General features: G+C 49.3%; 2 protein-coding genes across 2 annotated transcripts; one reads left to right on the top strand and one right to left on the bottom strand.

The window, feature by feature from the left end:
- The first annotated feature begins 949 nt into the window (after window positions 1-949).
- On the top strand, window positions 950-1519 carry LOC122364283. Its single transcript, XM_043334508.1, has one exon. It carries the CDS (start codon window positions 950-952, stop codon window positions 1517-1519), a length of 570 nt encoding a protein of 189 aa, XP_043190443.1.
- Window positions 1520-11677: 10158 nt separating this feature from the next.
- Window positions 11678-19536, bottom strand: LOC122364282. Its single transcript, XM_043334506.1, has 7 exons — window positions 19454-19536; window positions 18399-19123; window positions 14709-15015; window positions 14294-14403; window positions 13811-13961; window positions 13160-13488; window positions 11678-12874 (listed from the first exon to the last, which is right to left on the bottom strand). Exons 2-7 carry the CDS (start codon window positions 19026-19028, stop codon window positions 12725-12727), a joined length of 1677 nt encoding a protein of 558 aa, XP_043190441.1. The 5' UTR covers window positions 19029-19123; window positions 19454-19536; the 3' UTR covers window positions 11678-12724.
- Window positions 19537-20015: the final 479 nt, after the last annotated feature.

The following is a 20015-nucleotide window of genomic DNA, read 5'->3' as shown; positions in this document are numbered from 1 at the left end:
TCCTTCGACCAGTGGACACGCCCTGGCCTGAGTCCAAAGGTGGTGGACTGGTTGTTTTCCCGTCAATTTCATTGTCTTTTTCAGTTTGAAGGGCAGCAAAACCAAGCTAAAGGGCGGGCATTGGTGAATCATGATGTGGGACCTCTTATTATCTGCCTTGGTAAGAATTCGAGTCTGTTTGCGTTTCCCTGTCGCTATCTTGACAACTCTTCTCACCACTTGGCAAAGGGCGCCTTTTGCGATCGAGGCCGGACTGAGTCTGCCACCAAGCCCCAGTCTGTTACGCCTCAGGCAGATGTGCTACTGGCTGCTGCTGATGTCCAGCTGCTGACAGACCAGCTCCTGGCTCATGCCACCATGCCACCAACACTTAGCCTTACTACGAAACGAGAGACTGTACTCCCTTCTCTCCACTTCCTTGAACGAAAACTATCAAATGAAACCGTTGGCGACTCGACTCTTACTCAGAGCAAGAGATCCCACTAAGAAGAAGAAAAAACTTAACGAATTGAAAGGTAAAAATTTCACTATGAATTGCTCAGCAGTGCTTGAGGAAGCGAAAGCGGATGATACGAGACACTTTTTAAAAAGTCTTTTTGGGGAGCACAGGCCCCTCGCACCAGTCAATACCATCTATCTGGATCCACCAACGAAATGGCAAGGGCAGCTTATGTCCATGCTCGTACTAAAGGAAATGTTTCTCATCCATCAAAGTTCAAAGTTCAAACCCATTCCCGGCCTGGAACTCTCACGCCAGGCAAGATTAGATCGAACAGCTCCATTATCTGCGGCCGTTAACGAGCACTAACGCCTGTAAGTACGTCTACACGAATGGCGGGGGTGTTAACGGATCATGACGCTGGCCATGATGAGGGACTGACCGCTCCGGACCGGCCCGGCCTCATACCGCCCAGACCAGTCGGTAGGGTGCGCCGGACGCGGCAGCAGCATGGCCGCGCTCCGCCGCCGCTCGGCGCCGCCGCCGCTGCTGAGACTGCTGCCCCTGCTGCTGCCCCTGCTGGTGACTGTGCTGGTCGTGGGTGCTGCTGTCGCCAGTGCTGCTGTCCCAGGGTCCATGCGGGTCCGCCCGGACCGCTATTGCCTGGCCTGTCTGTGCACGGCCACCTCCAACTGTTCGCCGTCCATCGGGTGTCACCGGCGCGGCGCTGACACCGTCTGCGGCCCTCTCCTCCTCTCTGCAGCCGTGTGGAGGCGCGCGCGGCTCACCGACTCCTCCTTCGCCGCCACATTCGCCTACCTGGGCTTCCGCGAGTGTGCCGCAGACGCCGAGTGTGCCGGCGCTGTGCTCGGCGCCTACCTGGAGGCAGAGGCGGCCGACTGTGACGGAGACGGAATGGTGGGGTGCACGGACTTTGGAGTGCTGACGGTGGCCGGGCCGGACGGGTGTCGACGCGGCGCGGCGGCCCTGAGTCGACCCCAGCAGGCCCAGATGGAGGCGCTCCATCGGTGTCAGAGAGAGGTGGCCTACATGCTCCGAGTGCCAAAAGCCAACTGTTGATGGGACAATCAGCTGCTGACAGCAGTCATCAGATGCCTATCAGACATTAGAAGACGACGGACTCGATGGCCGTGTTGTCATCGGCAAGTGATATTTTTATCAATTTGTGACGCACGAAGGTCAATGAAGTTTTATCACCTGTCTGCTATGTCTGCTAATTTACTGGATGAAATGGTGTTATCTTGTTCAATGTGGCTGCATATGCCGCTTGCTGGTCTATAAGCCCAATGACGGTGCGCTCCACATTTATCTTCAAGGAAGGTCTACGTTGAAATGCACATCGCCATTTTTATAAGGAAACTGAGCATATTGGGCATTATTGGCCCATTCAAATAAATACATTGACTATTATCCGGTGTTTTAGGGTATGAGATGCACGTCCCTTCTGCAGATAACTAGCACGTCCGACTGCTTTGCTCCCGCAGTACTGATCTTATCGCCTAAGAGCATTAAGAGAATTAGTTGAGGTGGTCGCGAAACATTTGCTATCTACAGAAAATCCTGCTCACGGAACTAAAATATCTGGGCCATTTCATGCAAGAATACATACAAGGTATTAACACATATCTTATAGGCACAGATAACAGATAACCGGTGTTAACAACATCGTAAGGAGTGGCATTGCAATGCACCTAATCATCTCATGGCGTTGGCCCGTAACGAGGGATGTCACTCCGAGCAGCTTCAGCTATGTACCGTAAAATGGGGTGTTAAGGGACAGTGGGGTGATAAGGGACAGTTGCGTGGGAAAAACTTTGAGTCATGTTAAGTTCCTAAGTTGAGAAGGTTAAATAAAAACTTGAGTGTGGTAGTTGACACTGTTTTGTTCTTGACTATAGGACAAAATGGCAATGTTTTTCATGCAAGTGATTTGGTTCAAAAATGGTTATGAAAATAATGCTACATTTTCAAAAATTGAGACATCTCCAAAACTCTGTGTGTACCACATAAACTAGTAGGTGTACAGGTAAAATGAATGCACAGGTGTATTGTCACATGTAATGCACATGTTTCCTGAAAAACTTATACAAATCCACCCATTCATTCATTATCCTCTTCCTCTTTTCCGGACACATGCATATTTTGAGGTGGATGTGGGGTGCTAAGGGACAGGGAAGAAAAAATAAAAAAATAATATCTAAATATAATTTCATAGTTTCTTTCAGTAGGCATGGAAAACACCAAATTCCGCATAAAATGCTGGCAAGTTCATGCTTTCATCTCTAACACATCTTAAGTTATATGTATAACAAAACACCTCAAATCTCCCTTAACACTCTTTTACAATGATGGGTCAATGAAGACTGATGTAGGTAAATGTGGTAGGTAAATGTGATCATAAAAATGCCCAAACAAAGAGGGCAACATAATGACAAGTGACTAGCTTCAAAATGGGTTTTTGTTGATGACAGAAGGGTACTTTTTGGTTTTGTTTACCTTATAATTAGCACATTTTCCAGAAGCGTAAACTGCATTACATGTAATTGGCTGAAAAGGCCATTAGTGGTGAATGAACCTGGCTTGTTTTGTGACAGAATATGCAAAACATTTCAATAAATAGATTGTGTGCCCATTTACACCCCAATTGTGGGCATTTGGTGACCATTTCTTGGAATAATATAGGTGTCCCTTAACACCCCACATTGGGGTGCTAAGGGACAGTAATGAAAAATAAGAAAAAATAATATGCATGTATATATTTTTAAAACTAGAATGTAGCAGGCATGTTAACACGCGCAGTGGAAGGGTTGCGAGTACTACGCCCAGTGGAAGGGGGGGGGGCGGATGTCGCCCCCCCCTAAGATCTCAGCTCCCACTGGAGCTAGAAAGACGAAATTTGGAGGGTAGGTGGAGGCCATGGGGAACTCTGTTGTGTGTGAATTTCATGACCCTAGGTCAATATCTTCAAGGTCAAATGAGGTCAAATGTGGTCAAATCTGCCATATTGGCGACTTTTTTGCGTTTACACGCCGATAACTCAAAAAGTTACCGGCCGATTTTTTTAAAACTTTCACTATACGAAAGAGCAAACATTTGTGAGTATGTATGGTGAATTTCTAGATAATCCAACAATAAATATGGAAGTTAGAAGCCTGCTAAGGGTAAGATGTCGCCGGCTGAAGCGGCATCGGCCGACGCGGGAAACGCGGCAATCACAATTTTGTGTTTACACACTCATAACTCAAGTTGTTACCGGCCGATTTTCAAAATTCTTTAACCATATGATTGCCTGTACATTTCTCAGTCTTCTCACCGAATTTGACGCGAATCTAATATAATCAGCGGTAAGGAGCGCGATGTAAAGACGGAACCGTCCCGCCCCGGCACAGTCTACAATTCAGGCGGCGCGTAACGGCTAGCGCCGGCCGCCGCGCCGCCGCGCCGCCGCGGCGGCATGATGTTTGACTTTACACCGCTATTACTAGAAAAGTTGTGAACCGATTTTCTTACTTCTTGCGCGAGAAGATCCGCAATTCAATTCTGGACAGGTAGCCGAAATTTCACATTGATATTGTACTTGCGGCGCGAGGTTATTGGCGAAAAACAGGAGGGGTGGGCGAAATCCGCCCCCCCCCCCTTCCACTGCGCGTGTTAAGCACCAAATTCCACATAAAATGCTGACAAGTTGATGCTTCTATCCCCAACCCTTCTGGAGTTATATAACAAAACACCTCAAAACTGTCCCTTAACACCCCATTTTACGGTACTGCACTTTCGATTCTGACTGACATTTACGGCTTCTCCGTCCAGACAACCTGACAGTCACAGCTAGGATTACGGCCGAGCTCTATGACCTCGGGTCAGTGACCTCTCCCACTGTCAGTGACCTGTCACGGCTCGCGTGGGGAGCGCGTCACACCACTGTCACAGGACGTCGTCCATGTCACACGGAGCTGTCTCAGGGAGACACGGCACCAGTGTTCGCCATGGGCCGGGCCAGCCCAATGGGCCGTGGGCTGGGCTGGGCTACGGGCTGGGCTGGGCTACGGGCTGGGCTGGGCCCTCAAATATGAAGGATCGATGGGCTGTGGATGGGCTGGGCCAGGAACTGTTAAGTGGAGTCAGGGGTTCGCAACTGAGACAAAAACTATAAATACATAGCTTATTACTGTGCAAGACTCACAAACGAGTCAATAAAGCACGCATGGAATGTGCATTGTGCATGCGGCTCGCAAAATATTGTTTCTTTGCTACCTTTGGGTACCTGTGTGGTGTCAATAATTTTTAACCCATTCATTTTTGACGGGCTGGGCCGGGCTGGGCTTTTACGCTTTTACTATGAATGGGCTCGGGCTGGGCCGGGCTGTGAACCCATGGGCCTGGGCTGGGCTGGACTAGGATTTTGTGGCCCGTGGTGAACACTGCACGGCACTAACTGCGGAGACTGGGCCGGGTCGGTGCGCCCTGGAACTGGTCTGTCTGGTGCCCGGACCGCAGCGGTAAGCCGCTGCGGACGACCGTGATCTTGACTTAGCCAGCTGTGCTAACTACTAAGCCGCTCCAGAGCGCAGGGAACTTAGTATGACCGCAAGTTATGTGAATACCTGTGTCAGTCCTCTCAGGGCGGCTTTGTGTGCATGATCTATGGAGAAATGCCCTGATATATGGAGCATTTTTATCTGCTAGGATGAGACGGATGGCGGTATGTGCATCGCTTTTATGAAGAGATGACTCAGGACGGGGCATAATCATTAATCAGGGAAGTTTAGCAGAACTGAGAAGCAGCACAGCACCCATTGTCCCTCCCCTTTGGCTCTATCGTGGAGTGCTAAGTCGCTCATCACGACAATGTGTGGTTTGCATTATTGAACCTACAGTGCAGACCCACGCGATGGGATATGATATCATCCGAAATGACTCCCACGCCTTACGAAAACACTTTTTGAATTCAGGATAGGTCTCTTTTAGGCCTTGAAACCGCTGAACATTTCGGCGGCACGTGTATTTTTGTTTGAATGCTGCTTTTCATCGGGGCTGTAATGAAGGAAGTCATTTTCACAAGAGAAGAAAACGCATCTCACTGCTCCTCATAGCCAAGCATTAGTTTGGACACTTAAGCATGACACCCAAAAGACAAAGAATGACTGATAGAACCTGTCCCCGGCGCATTCAACACGCATACCGCGACTCATGAGCACCTAATTCCCTGGCGACAGGCTAGACAGACGGGAAATAGCCTCCCTGCTGCGTGGGTGTAGTTCATGGCCAGGGTCAACACTGGACTGCCCCGCGCCGCGCCTCGGATCGTCTCCTCGCTGACACGGCCCGCCCAGTCATCCCCATAAGCGGCGGAGTCCGACTGGGGACACGACTCTATTCTGAGCACGGTGGTAGTCATCATTCAGCCGTGCACGCGTCTCCATGGTGTGGCGATGACTCGCGAAGGTCACTTCGTATGGGATGATTATGTCAGCATACACGACCTCGGAGACAGGGAAGAGCGTCGGAAGTTTTCGAGATGCGAGGTAGTTGGCATGAATGGGTCATCAATTCCTGCAGCTACCGAGGCTGTTCGATCCTTACAGCTGTTAGGCTTCTGGAGATGGGCTTGGTCGCCTATTGTGCATGGTTCAACGGTTGCGTTACTGAATCTATATTTCAGGTAGGAAAGACGACTTAAACTAGTCATGGAAGGCGACACCAGCACGAGGCAAGCTGACAAATAAACCAATCCACCTTATGTATTAAGCAGTAACGATGAATAATTGTGGACGTTTCTATGCTGCAATATACGATCCTTTATAATTTGCCTCGCCAATTTATCTGCATTATTCAGCGATAGTGTCAGCGGTCAGCATTGCAATTTGCACCCATGAACACCGATGCCCGACGGTCAGTCTCAGGCCCTTTACAGTTTACGGCGGCATTTATAAAGGTGGCCATGAACAGCGACTTGGCCGGTGACTTACGGTGTCCGTTATTTATGCTCCAGTCATCCGTGCCTGGTATGTACTAATGCTCTTCTACAGACAATAACGGCCAATAACGGAGCTGAGGGGCTCTCGGAAAGGCTATATCCCGCCGTACTCAATCTTGTGTCTGCTCTCTCTCTCTCTCTCTCTCTTTCTCTCTCTCTCTCTCTCTCTCTCTCTCTCTCTCTCTCTCTCTCTCGCTCTCTCTCTCTCTCCCTCTCCTTCTCTCTCCTCATTCCCTTTCTCTATTCTATCCTCTCTTCGCTTCCTCATTTCCGTTCTCTTGTCTACTTAGTGTTTCGCGCTTGCATGTCTCCTTGCATGCACATTGCACGTCTATTTATCTTGATATTTGTTGGTCTGCAGTGATACCCACCCTCGCACTATGCTCCGTTGAAATTGCATTGACTGCTAATTCTGGGGGAATTCCAGCCACCGGATTTGCTGCATCCCGCCGAGCCACCTGCCACAATCTCGATCTAGCCAAACGGGAAGTCCATTTTTGTGTGTTTATTACAAAACTGGTTTTGAGAATCCCAGTAGAAAACTACATTTAGGGTTTCCAGGAATCAGAGACAGGACAGCTTCAGGGCTCCGGCCTATGAGTTTATGACCCATGCCTAGGTATTGTTTAAAAATTTGCCGCTTGCGATGATCACTGATCAATCCCTAGAAGTAGGATTCATTTCGATTCGGGTGTGCTCGGTCATGTCATGTCGGTCATGTTCGTTACGCAAAATACTATGGTAAATGCCGCTACACTTACCTATTTACAATTTAGTTAGTTAATATTCTTAACACCTTTTCAGCCTTCAGGTATCACCTATCTAGTTGAATACGGCAAAGTGCATAGTCCCAGGCCATAACCCTGCCTCGCAATTATAGACCGATTGTATACGAGTATAATGGTCGGCTATAGCGTGCAGGTTTCGGTTATCCTACGACAATCCACGCTACCCTGACCGCAGAGTGGGACCGCAGATCGCAGTCGTATGTACGGCGCAATACGGGCCAGTCATCGCCGTCGGCCATCGGTCGCGGTCAGTATCGACACCCCAACCGCGGCCGAGCGAGAAAAGCCGGACCATGCCGGACGCGCCGGACGATAGAAACCACTCATGTTTTTACCGCTGAGACGGGGGCTGAGGTGTGATGGATATATAATGTTTGTAGTAGAGATGTCAATCGGATACCAACTTTTTGGTATACCGATACCAAACCGATACCAACTTGGTATTTGGTATTTCAATCCTAGTGTAATCGGCATTTTGTTGCGTATCATGAGCCCTCACTAATGTATAAGAGGCTAAAAAATTGGTAAAAAGTTGGTATTTTCATCATGATTCCAAATTGGTTTGGTTTCGGTATTTCCCCACGGTTTTGGTTGGTATTTGGTTTGGTATCGGTATTCCGATTTTCCGTAATTGACATCACTAGACTCTGAAGCATCATGGTTGCAGTTTTGCTTAGTTAGCTATGATATTCGGCCCGCGGCCCGATGAGGTCTCAGCCAATTTGGAGTTAGTTGGGAAGTGAAGAGGGTGTGTAAATGACTACACCTGATTACCTACCTCCTGTGTAATGTCAGCGACGCCTGGGTAGGACTCAGGTGCAGCCGCCGTCATGGGACGGGGCCGGCCGCTACCCCGGGCCGGCCACGTCACATGCTTTCGCCTCGGACCACTTAAAACGTAGCGCTCGCCGTCTATCGGGGCGCTTCGTGGCTGGCAGCGTCCGAGGTAGGTGACTGCTCCTGTTCTTTGGCTTGGGGGTAGCATTCCCCCACAATGGGTAATTCTTGTCCAAATTTTAGTTGCGCGTCTATTCTTTAACTGTTGCAGTCTGTTTGTCGTTTTGGCCCTATGTTGTTTTGAATAATAACGTCTTCTAAATCTTGTACATCTTTTACTACGGAGAGCCGGGAGTATGAAAGTATTTGACGGAGACGCTAAATCTCGCACGGTTCACCGTTTATATTTAGCTTAACCGGAATTAGCTGTTAAAAAGCCTGAGAACTGACACCAGCCCGATGGGACCGCGACCCACCGCGTGGTTCAAAAGGCGCAGCATCCCACTGGAACCAGAACCGATCGATTGTTGTGCACTGCACTGGGTGGCAGACGGTGCGGCACACACTGTTATTAGAGTTGCAGGCGTGTCCTAGACATGAGCCTCGTTTAGCAACGACGTAGTATGGTAGGAACCCACCTATCGTGTTATGACACCTGCTCCTGTTCTTAACCTGTGCCCCACTGGGGGAGGGGGTTATTCACAGCCCCCTCTCGTTTTCTGCAATAGCTTCTTAACCGCTAAACGTATCGATACGAAACTTTCAGTACCTACCTTCGGCTGCATCAATTTGACACCTTGTGTCAAGCTATAACTTGGTAGCTAGCATAGGTCGACCGGAATCGACGTCAGAGTGACGTCATGTTCGGCCGATTTCGTCGCAAAACATTGAACCACGGCAATCGCTCCCAAGAGCTCATAGATCCAATTTCTTTGCATGAGAGGACTCAGAATAGACTGCGCTATCGAACTGCTATCTCGGATTTTCAAAATTTTTAAATAAAAAAATTAAGATTTTTAAATTTTGAAAATTATTTAAAATAAAATTCAAAATTTATATTTTTATTTTTTTTTTTCAAAAAGTTTTTGACTTTTCGAAAAAAAACGGAATATTGTCGCGGAGGCGCGGAAGGAGAGACGACTGAGCGGGCCGAGACTTGTATTGCAACGGTGGTTCTGATTCTGATTGGGGTTCGCCAGTGCCTGTGCGTTATATGCAGGGTGGTTGCACAATGAAGGACCGGTCCGCCGACCCGCCGGGTCGGTGGACGGTGCCGACACGTGGGGAAAGTGACGGCTATTTCTATGTAACAAAGCTTGCACGTGTACTCTCTTTATCATGATATGGAAGAAGGGAATCGGTCCCACATTATCTTCCCTCCCCCAGGGAAGCGTAGGGAACCGAAGCGATCATAACAAAGAGAGGAAACGTTTAGCTGACGGAGAAAGAAATGTTCATATGAGCGTATCACAAAATGGTATGAACAGATAAGTAAGTTTCGTGACAATTACACCTACTACCGGGCGATCCCTCCGCACTCTTGGCGGGGACCGTCCCTGGGCATCTCCATGGCCCTCGGCATCTCTGGCCGAATATCAATACAATATAATTTCAGTGAATTGACCACGATTAACGTATTTGAATGTTCATACCGTTGAGAGCAGGCTCTTTTTACGTTTACTAGTGTCAAAATGACACGGCAAAGTGCAGGCAAAAATTAAATGCACTTGCAATTTCTCCGTAAATTTTGGGGTGAGCAACCACAATGAAGCACAACAAACGACAGAACACTGACGAAAACGGATAATGAAACAGTACGGTTTTTGAAACACATCGAAGTTAAAACAAATTTCACAGCACAATTTCACTGTCACTTTTTGACGAAAATACAGCAAAAGTTCATAATGGGTGAATTTTCTTGATTTCGGTGCCAATTTGTCTTGAATTTAGCGTTGAAGTTTTTGTTTTATCTTCTCTCCTCCGAGCTTGAGTCCTTCAGCGAGGTGGTGTCCATCACTCGATGATGCTGAGGAGGACGGCGCGGGCTGATGAGCCGTGCGCTGTCGGCGGGCTCCGTAGTAGTCCAGGGTAGCTGATGACCTTGCCGCAGGGCAGATAGTCTTGCTGGGCAGAGCTACTCACTGGAGACGGTGCTGCTGGACGATGACGAGTCCAGGATGATCAGCTCCCTAGTCGATGACGCGACGTAGGGGCGATACACTGTCACGGAGCACGGACTAACCAGTCTGCGATGTCAGAGCAGATGTAGAGGCTGGGGTCCGTGGTGAGGGGCACAAGTCCCCTCGACCGCCGCTGCCACCATTATCGCGGAGGCGCGGAAGGAGAGACGACTGAGCGGGCCGAGACTTGTATTGCAACGGTGGTTCTGATTCTGATTGGGGTTCGCCAGTGCCTGTGCGTTATATGCAGGGTGGTTGCACAATGAAGGACCGGTCCGCCGACCCGCCGGGTCGGTGGACGGTGCCGACACGTGGGGAAAGTGACGGCTATTTCTATGTAACAAAGCTTGCACGTGTACTCTCTTTATCATGATATGGAAGAAGGGAATCGGTCCCACAATATTGTGATAGAACACATGCTTATGACTTACTCTAGCAAGTTTTAACTTTTAGCTAAATATCTTCAAAAATGGCCAAGCTATACGCATTATTGCAAAACAATCACAATTAGGTACCTATACCTAATTTTTTTTCAAATCATTTTTCAGTACGCCTATTTGACATCGTACACCAATATAGATAGCCCCATCGTGTTCCTGAGCTCAAACTGCATCCCATACACACCATTTTTGTTGAAAAATTTTAACTTCAAAATTTGACCTTTTTGGCCTGAGAGTGACCTGACCTAAGCTAAATTCAACTCAAAATAACCTCGAATGACACAAAAAACATCAAATTCGAAATATATGACCTAAATGGATCATAAAACATGTGTCACGTAACCGACGCATGCTATAATATTTCCGTGACCTGTGATGACCTGACCGGTGACCCTGACCTGACCTGAAAATCAAAGCACAAGTTTGGTACCCTCAGGGTATCTAAAGCGTCTATTCACGAGTGTGTAAATTAAAAATGAGCCTGATCGGACTTGTAAGCCAGCGGCCAGAGCCCAAAATGTGAACAAGGGTCCTATCAGACGCTGTTTGAATTTTGACGATCGGTCCAGTGTTTTTGGATTTAGGAGGGGGCTAGGCTCCCCCCCCCCCTCCCCCAGTAGGGCGCGTTACATGCAGACCCAAGTGGGGCGCGGGTTAAGTGAGTGATATAGACGCCGAAAAAAATGATTGATAGAATTCAACCAGTATTCAAGGATCGAATAAGATCTAATGGACCGTGAAAATGAACTGGGAAATTTGACCTTATCACCTTAGGTCATGATCACGACCAACAGGAAAAAGCCAGCTCGGAACGAGTGCTTAGGCTTTGAGGATATGCGGGTCGCATAAGTCGAAAAGAAGAGTCGGAGGCCGACTTCTTGGGAGCATAAGACTTATTCGATACGATACGCAACGAACCCAACTTAACGTACGCAATGAACCCATTGGCCGTTACTCAGAAGCTCCTCGTCCACCGCGACATCTATCCAGCTAGTTAGTGCTGCCACCTAGCAAAAGCGACAGGGCTACATAACTATCCTCCGAAAATAACTGCAGTTTTTATAAATCATATATTTACACGATCTATTGAGCGATTCACAGGCATACATACAAAGCGATCAGTTAGCCATCACCAGCTACAGTCAACAACGTGAATGCCGACCGAGCCTCCTACTGTGGCGCTTCAGTGCTACAGTCGACAGCCGACCCTGCATTCAGCAGAGGGCGGCTCGAGAAAGACGCGGGATGCAATCATCCCCCCCCCCCCGCCCTGGACTAGGGAATGAGGGCAACATGAAGCCACAGCTCTGCCTTACCTATGACAGTGACAACTAGAAAAGAGGTACGGTTTACATATTCAAATTGAGCAGGAGAAGAGCTCAAATGGAACGTCTCTCGTCTCGGCATACCGCAAGTCGCAACCAACGGACACGAGAAAAATGCGTCAGCATAACGCCGAAAATGTACCTATCCAGGCTTTCACTAGCCGAACATGACGCTCACACAAAGCATCACTGTTCAAAAAGTTCGGGCTGTCTCTGCAGTCGGTAATGCCACAACCTGCTTTGCTCTCAACTTCCAGGGTATCACATGAAATGATAGTTCGATGCTGGTGTGGCGGTCAGCTGCCCAGAAGCGTTACACGTGCATGCATCCATTGGAAAACTCCGGCAAGTGTCAGACAGCATCAGCGAAGTTCAGAGCGGTTTCGTCTCAGCCTCTCGGGTACATTACACACACAGATCAACGTCCAACGATCGTTGACCGACGACCAAGTCAAAGTGGCCGACCGCCGCCTATCGGTAAGTAGCGGAAACAGGAACTCGAATGTAGCCCGTCGTCTATCGGCAAGTCACAGAAGCAGAGGTTTGTGCACCTGCGCGGAAGGTGGCGCCACCGATCAGTCTTCCTCACAGTCACTGGCGACACTCACTCGCGCCCCCACACGCTGGTCGCTGACCCTGTATGACCCGCGTGGAAGCTCGCTGCTCACACTTTTCACACCCGCGTGTCCTGCAGTGAAGCTCCACTGTCCAGTTAACCTATCAGACCCTCCTATTTCCTCAACCGATCGAGATCGATCGAACTCCAGTGCCTCCTCCTCAGAGCAGGCAGAAGTCGAGGCAGGCACGACGCCGAGTCTGCAGCAGCTTGACGTGGTTGTAGATCTTGAGGGCGGGCCCGAGCTTGATCCCCAGACCGCGGAGGACGTCCAGTCGGGAGAGCATCAGCAGAGCCGGGCCGTCCACCTCCTGTCGGCGGACAGCGATAGTGGGGTAAGAGGCTGCTAGCTCACTCGGGGGAAGGGGAAGGGGCCACACAGCTCAAATTAAAAAACCTCCATGTCTGTATTATCATAATAAAGCCAGTAAATTTGCAGTAAGCTCGCAAATCATTCATAACGCCACAAACCCTCTCTATCATCGGTGGTATCAACTTCGTTTTGAAATATTGCAAAACCGATACCCGTATCAACATCGCCATTTTACCCAAAACCTCTCACTTCTCGTCCCAGTCCCCTTTCCTCCATTACTCACATGCTCCTCGAAGGCCGGTGCGTGTTTCTCGAAGCCGTGCCGTTTGAAATAGGCAACCACTTTGGCGACGGACCAGTCCGATACATCCGGAACGGTAGGGTCCACGGGGGCTGCCATCAGCTGGGCGGGCCAGCCCAGACGCGTCGCCGCCGCAGCCCCCGCCGCCCCCGCCGTGGTCGCCGTGGTCGCCGCTCGGGTCGAGCTCGCCGCCGGCTTAGCTGTCCTGAGCGGCTTGACGTCTACATCGACGGGCTTGGCGTCTGGCGCCGACTGGGGCTTGGAGTCGGCCGGCTTGGGGGGAGACTTGGGGGGAGGCTCCGGCTTCCAGGCTGGGGAGGAAGACGCGAGCATGTCTGGGTAAGGCAAAGGTTGTGATGTGGTGCAACCATGGATCAACTATTATTTAGATTTCTGAGAACGACGGACAAATTATCGCACATCCGGTATAAATGTCTGCAGTAACGATATTTCACCATTTATGCTATTGAAATAATCTCTGGTAATAAAAAATAATTATATTACTATGCAACTATGAAGCCAAATAATGGCCATCAATCTCAGCATCCTGTACGATCTCATTTTACTATCACATCGCAGCATTCCTTCCCCATCCGCATCCTCTCCCTGGTCTCCACACTGCGTGTGACTGACCGAGTTTGGGCGGCCGTCCCATCCTGGATGGGGCGCCGGCACCCCGCCGACACCCGGAGCACATCCACTCGCCGCTGGGCTTCCGGCGCACCTTGGGCTGGTGGCACAGCATGTGGAACGCCAGGTCGCAGTGGTCGCAAAAGATGAGCTCCTGGGGGCGGAGACGCGGCCGGGCCGGGTGTCAGTGAGGGCGACGGAGAAAGGGTACTGGGGCGATACAGGAACATCGTTTATCGGTTCATCATGGCATACAGTTTTATTGAACCGGAGTCATGAATTTCAAAGGTGTCGACAATATCCACGAAAATTTATCACATGAAACTATGGACTATCGTTTTGAAATTGTTGGATGACACTTCCATAAACATACCCCTCCAGTGTGTCTCCCACCGTGGTTTCTCATTATACGAGTAACTACATTCACCGTATTCCGATCCGCTGCGTTCAGCGTCCCGCTGCGCACCCGTCTCCCCCTGTACTTACCCCGCCGACGTCTCGGCACAGCACGCACGTCTTGCAGTCCATGCACGTCCATGGCTTATCCTGGATCTTCTTGGTCAGTCGTTTACTGTAGCCCAGACAGCTGGGGTGGGCTGTGGGGAGGCAGTGAGGGTGGTGGATCAGTTCAGCGGAAACAAACACAACCTCGTCGGGAATGATTGAGAACGAGGAGAGAAGTAAGGCTGGAAAAAAGCTGTTCAATGCAAAAGGACTTCGCAAAAGTGTTATTTAAATAAGCTGATTCTAAATTATTTGTTGAACGTCTCTAGAATATCGATAAACACCTAGTCCTGCTACAAAAGTGTCACAATTCACAGGTTCAACCACAGAGTCCAGTGCGGGGCACGAGTGTCCGGTCGAGCAGCACCAAGCCCTGTGACGTCCCAGTCCCGCTCACCTGGCGTTTTGCACTGGCGACACACGAGCACCACCTCCTGGCGTCCGGGCCGCTTACAGAAGTGGCACGTCGGCTTCCCCGGGCCAGCAGAGGCCGCGGAGCCGGCGCCGGCGGCTCCGGCCGCGCTCTGACGGCCGCCGGCGGCCGGGGTGGCCGGCGTGGAGGAGGCCGACGCGCGAGTGGTGGTGCCCCGTCCAGTCGAGACAACAACCTTCATCGGGGTGATGGCCGTCTTCAGACGTTTGGGTGCCGGCGGCCCGCCCACCGGCCTCCGCACCTCGCTCGGGTCAAAGATCACCTTCGTTTTCTGAAATGCATACGGACTTCGGAGTAACGTACGTACTACGTAGCAAACAAAAACATTTATGAACGAGTGCAAACGAGCTCAAGAATTTTAGACGATGCCATTGCTCCGAGTCGCAGCTCAAACCGTACAGTAGGATGCCAGCAATGTTCCATGCCAACTATTCACGTGCATACGTCTCAAATTCAATGCACCTAGACATTTCTGAACGATCTATATACACAAGCTGAACAGTGAACACTCGCCTGTGTGCAGCGTTTTACAACGAGGGGGGAGGGGGTGGACCCCTTGCCGTTCGGCCCCTGATCAAGCTAGAGCTTCGCGGAAAAAAACGAGCTCGCTGGCCGTGACGAGAGGAAGCCGATGATGCCCAACTCTAACCCTCGCCGGCACAGGCCATTTTGCGTCCTTCGACGGCACAAGGGGGGGGGGGTACGACCCCCCTCGCGTTTGGCCCCCGATCGAGCTAGAGCTTCGCGGAAAAAACGAGCGTGTTGCCCGTCACGAGAGGAAGCCGATGAAGATGATATCCAATTTTAAGGTCCTATGTAGATAATCGGGTGACCTTTCAGGTCAGGTCAATGTGCACCGTCAGGTCAATGTCAGGTCGTGATGCGTTCAATGTGCACCGTGCTCTGTTCGCCGCCGCTGCCCCCGAGTCGTTGCGAGCTATGTTTCCCTCACGCGCTTCCGTCTCCGAGAGGGCAACGCGCGCCATCGCCGCGGGCCCGGCGGTGATCGAGTTGCCCCGAGTTCGCCTGGCGGTGGCCAGGCGGCAGTTTCCCTACCGAGCTGCCGCAGCTTGGAACGGCTTGCCGCGGGAGGTGGCGGCGACCGCCTCAAGGCGACAGCTGATGGAGCATTTTAAAGTGCAGCATTGGTTGACTTATACTCTTTTATTCTTTGCATGTTTGTGCCGATATATGTGTGTACCTATGTGTTTTTAGCATATTTTTTTAGCAATGTGATATTTACATGTACTGACTGGGCCGTAATAGCCACTCTGTTGGAAAAGCCCTAATAAACGAATACGAATACGAATACGTCAATGACCCGAAAATCGGGAAAATCGGGACCTGTTAGAAAGCCGTAAAGTGTGGCTGCTACGGGGTTTTCCGGGGTGGTGATCACAAATATCGTGTTAGTTTTGACCAGAGATGATGTCTTTAAGCATTTAGACCAGGTCGGGTCAGGTCACGTCAGGTCAACCGGTAGGGGTCGTGACGGGTATTCGTAATACGTGTCAACCGCCTCTGACAGCTTCGTAACATGTTACGAAGGCGCCAAAACTACTTCGTAAATGTTCAAATGGTTGCTAAATTCGAAATCAGCTCCAAAAACTGGCCTAGAAGAAACATGTAAAACTCGAAAAAGTGAACCGAGGTCACCAAAGGTCAATGACCTGACCTGACCTTCAGGTGACCTTGACACCCACACTAATGCATGGGAGCAACGTCAAATCACATGTTTGAACGTTTGAAACCACGAAAAGCTTGCAAACGCGCGGCCTTTCGGTTTTTGATTTTTCCGATTTTCCCGAGGTCAGGTCAGTCGGGAAAATCGGGACCTGCCAGAGCTTCGTAAAGTGAAGCTTTGTGTGTGTGTGTATTTTTTAATTTCATGTTAATTTTGATCACAGATGATGTCTTCATGCATTTAAGCCAGGTCGGGTCGGGTCAGGTCAGGTCAGTTCCGATCAGTTAGTAGGCGTCCTGCCGGCTATCCATAGTAGGCGTCAACCACCACTGACGGCGTCGTAACATGTTACGAAGGCATTAAAACTACTTCGTAACTGTTCCAATGGATGCTAAATTCGATATCAGCTCCAAAAAATACCCTAGAGACGTGTAAAACTCGAAAAAAACAAGATAATTTGACTTGACTAACGTGACTTTGACAGTTGACACCCACCTAATGCATCGGGCCAACATCATTTCACATGTCTGAGCGTCTACAATCACAAAAAAAGGCTGGAAACGTGCGGACAATGCGAGCTGTCAGGCCGAATCGCGATTCCGGCCATGCATGATCTCGAGAAACAAATCATAGGTCAAAGGTCATTTCGGTCCGGGCCATGAACTTTTCAGCGTATCTAGGTGTGAAATAGATTAATTCGAGGATACTGACAGTTTCGTCGCGATCGGCCCCTTTTTGCGTTAGTTATTCGCGGAAAACCGAGGTTAGTCCATCCACTCCCATACAAGTGCGAGGGTAAATATTATAGGTTTTTTTTTTAATAAATTTAGCTCGAATGTTTGAATGGACGGAGTGACAGAGCCGAAGCCCGCGCTAAGCAGAGCTTGTTGCGTAGACCCGACCCCTACCGTCCGATCGCGCAATTCCGGGTAACGGGAGAATTTAGATGCCAAAGTTTAACGTGCCCTTCAAGCCGGACCCGGCCTGTCCCACTCAACTGACTTCAACTGGCTGCGGCTGCTCCCACCAACCGCAGACCATCTCCGTCAGGAGTTTCAAATATCGAGCGCCGGACGGCGACTCGAACCCGGGCTCTCGCTACCGGGAGTCCAGCGCTCAACCAACTGAGCTATGGGACAGGCGAAATCAGACAGGAATTGTGAAAATCAGACAGGATGCAGAATATTGTATGTAAGAGTAAGGTGCAGGCAAATCAGGAAATGATGTAAACTCTGACACTACCTAACCAGTCACCATCAACCATATAACTAATTCCATGAAGTGGACTGCCCAGTGCCCACCGCCAAACATAGAGCTTAGGTACACTTTACAGCCTAGCGCTCCATTGCTACCAGCCAAGCGGGCAGCAGACCACAACCTTTCCCATTACAAATCGCATCAAACATGCAGTCCGAATAAATAAATCCGCCCCATCAGTGTGTTCGAAGGCTCTTCTATGTTAGGAATGCGTGCTCCGCCAAGACACAAATATGGCAGTCATATTTTTAATATGGCAGCAGCTGCTGAAAGCTAACACGGCGCATTTGCCACCATTGCGGCATATGTACTCCTACGGTTTATTTTGTTCTCCAATCCGCGGGACCTCACCCAAAGCATGGGAACATTGTTACCGCATATTTTATGAGTGCGCTCTGCACACATTTGTAATTGTTTCTCAGGCACTAACACAATAAATGGGTAGCTGAATATCCACTGCTAACAATGCATCGCATCCGGCCGTGTGCCGCTCCCGATATTTTTTCAGTCGCAGCGTCTAACTAATGAGGAATCTGGCCAAATGTCCGCGGGAACGGATCGTTCTTTTCAGCCACTTTCACAAGCGAATACACCACAGTCACCAAGTTTGGTTTGTAATTGTTTCATGAATACAAGCATTGATAAAAAAGCTTCTTCCTACTCAAAGTAAAGCAACGCGACGGAAAGGGAAGAGGGATTGAAGATATACGAACCTTCACTCGTTTCCCGTTTTCATTTGTAGTGTCGTTCCCATCCGATGTCACATCCGAGGTCGGCGAATCCATCCGATGCATTTCGGTTTGCTTCAGTTTCTTGTTAGACTTAACGGAAAACGTATTCGTCCCCGATTTCAGCAGGTGCCCAGCGTTGACCTCCCGCTGAAGGGCGACGGCCAAAGGCGCGGTAGTGAACTGGTTGTGATTCTTGTCCTTGAAATAGTGTTCGATCTCGGCAAGAGTCACAGTGGGTGACTTTGAAACTTTTGACAAAGTTTTAACAGCTTCTTGAAGCGCAGCACTTGCACGATCCGAATTTAGCACGAGAGCACCAGCGTAGATGGATATTACTTCGATGTCTTTGCTTATGCGGAGCCAATTTTTGATATCTCGGTAGCTCACTGATCCCTTGTAGTCAACTCGAACAATAGAATGCTCATCTGTCATCTGCTCCAGTACTTCATTCACGGCATCAATATCCACACCAAATTGCTTGTTGAGAACATAGGCAATCCGGTACCTGTCTGGCCGGGCCTTGCGCAATTTTAGCTGGTCAATTGCTGTCAAAATCCAATCCTTGATGCACTGTTTACTTTTCGAAAACGTCTGTGGTTTGAGCGAAGCCATATGTTATCTAAACAAACCAAACGAATTTTAACCAACACAATGAACGAGCACCGATCGCCATACTGAACTTCACGCTCAACACCGTCGGCTCTCCACTGCATTATGGGTAAAAGTGTTTTGTAGTAGGAGCTACGACGCGAGCTAGATCATAACACAGTCTTGTCGGCCTTACCAGTTTTAAAAAGTTATAGCAGAATGAATGAGATGCAACCATGAATACTTCTTTCTACGATTCGATATTTCATTTACAAGCCCACTTGTGTAACTGATCCAGTTGTTAGACTAGCAAAATGCAAATGCTACCGTTCCGAGAAAAGAAGTCGGAGCTTGTTGGATTTATTCCATACATTTGAACTGAAGATGTAGGGCTGCATTTGCTGAAAAAAAAATTATAAAATATATCTAATGAATCTGATTTTTTATACCTTATTAAAAAGAACAAAGTTTGTGAGTGGTGTTAGTAAATTTTCTGATTTTCATAAGCGAACATCACAACTGTAAGAATTTAGAGGTTGCGACCTAGTGTCGCTTCCGTCACTGAACGACGCCGACGACGCGACGTTGGGAAACGCGACGCGCAGTTCTCTAAGGGCCTGTTCCAGCGCCTCCAGAAACCTCCAGAAACCTCCAGAAAGCTCTAGAATCCTCCAGAGAGCGTTCCAGCGCCTCCAGAAAGCTCCAGAAAGCTCTCCCCAAAGCTCCAGAAACCTCCAGTAGCCTCCAGAGAGTTGGGAGGTCCAAATTTCTCTGGAGGCTCTGGTCTACAACTATGGCGCACATGTGACAACCACGAATGTAAACAAAGGACTTTTGACTGATAATTTTACAATTTGATTGTAAAGAAAATTACATTGCTATAATCTTGTTAATCTTTCTTTTTAAAATTGAAAACAAATTTTGTGTTTGAAGAGAGACCAATCGTCATTCTTTTGGTATCTGTGACGCCAATCTCCAGAAATCTCCAGATTGCGTTCCAGCGACTCCAGT

The sequence above is a fragment of the Amphibalanus amphitrite genome, unplaced genomic scaffold, assembly GCF_019059575.1.
Source record: "Amphibalanus amphitrite isolate SeventyFive unplaced genomic scaffold, NRLGWU_Aamphi_draft 000666F_arrow, whole genome shotgun sequence".
NCBI lineage: Eukaryota > Metazoa > Arthropoda > Thecostraca > Balanomorpha > Balanidae > Amphibalanus > Amphibalanus amphitrite.
The sequence above is the reverse complement of the archived record's forward strand: the minus strand, read 5'-3'. Positions and strand labels throughout refer to the sequence as shown.

Excerpts from the sequence above, each read along its gene's own strand:
- LOC122364283 (XM_043334508.1), top strand. The coding sequence starts at position 950 with ATGGCCGCGCTCCGCCGCCGCTCGGCGCCGCCGCCGCTGCTGAGACTG.
- LOC122364282 (XM_043334506.1), bottom strand. The coding sequence starts at position 19,028 with ATGGCTTCGCTCAAACCACAGACGTTTTCGAAAAGTAAACAGTGCATC. Across the intron at positions 13,962-14,293 it reads TGTGCCGAGACGTCGGCGGG|GAGCTCATCTTTTGCGACCA; the intron begins GTAAGTACAGGG and ends CTCCGCCCCCAG. Across the intron at positions 13,489-13,810 it reads GGGACGGCCGCCCAAACTCG|CCTGGAAGCCGGAGCCTCCC; the intron begins GTCAGTCACACG and ends CTTCCTCCCCAG.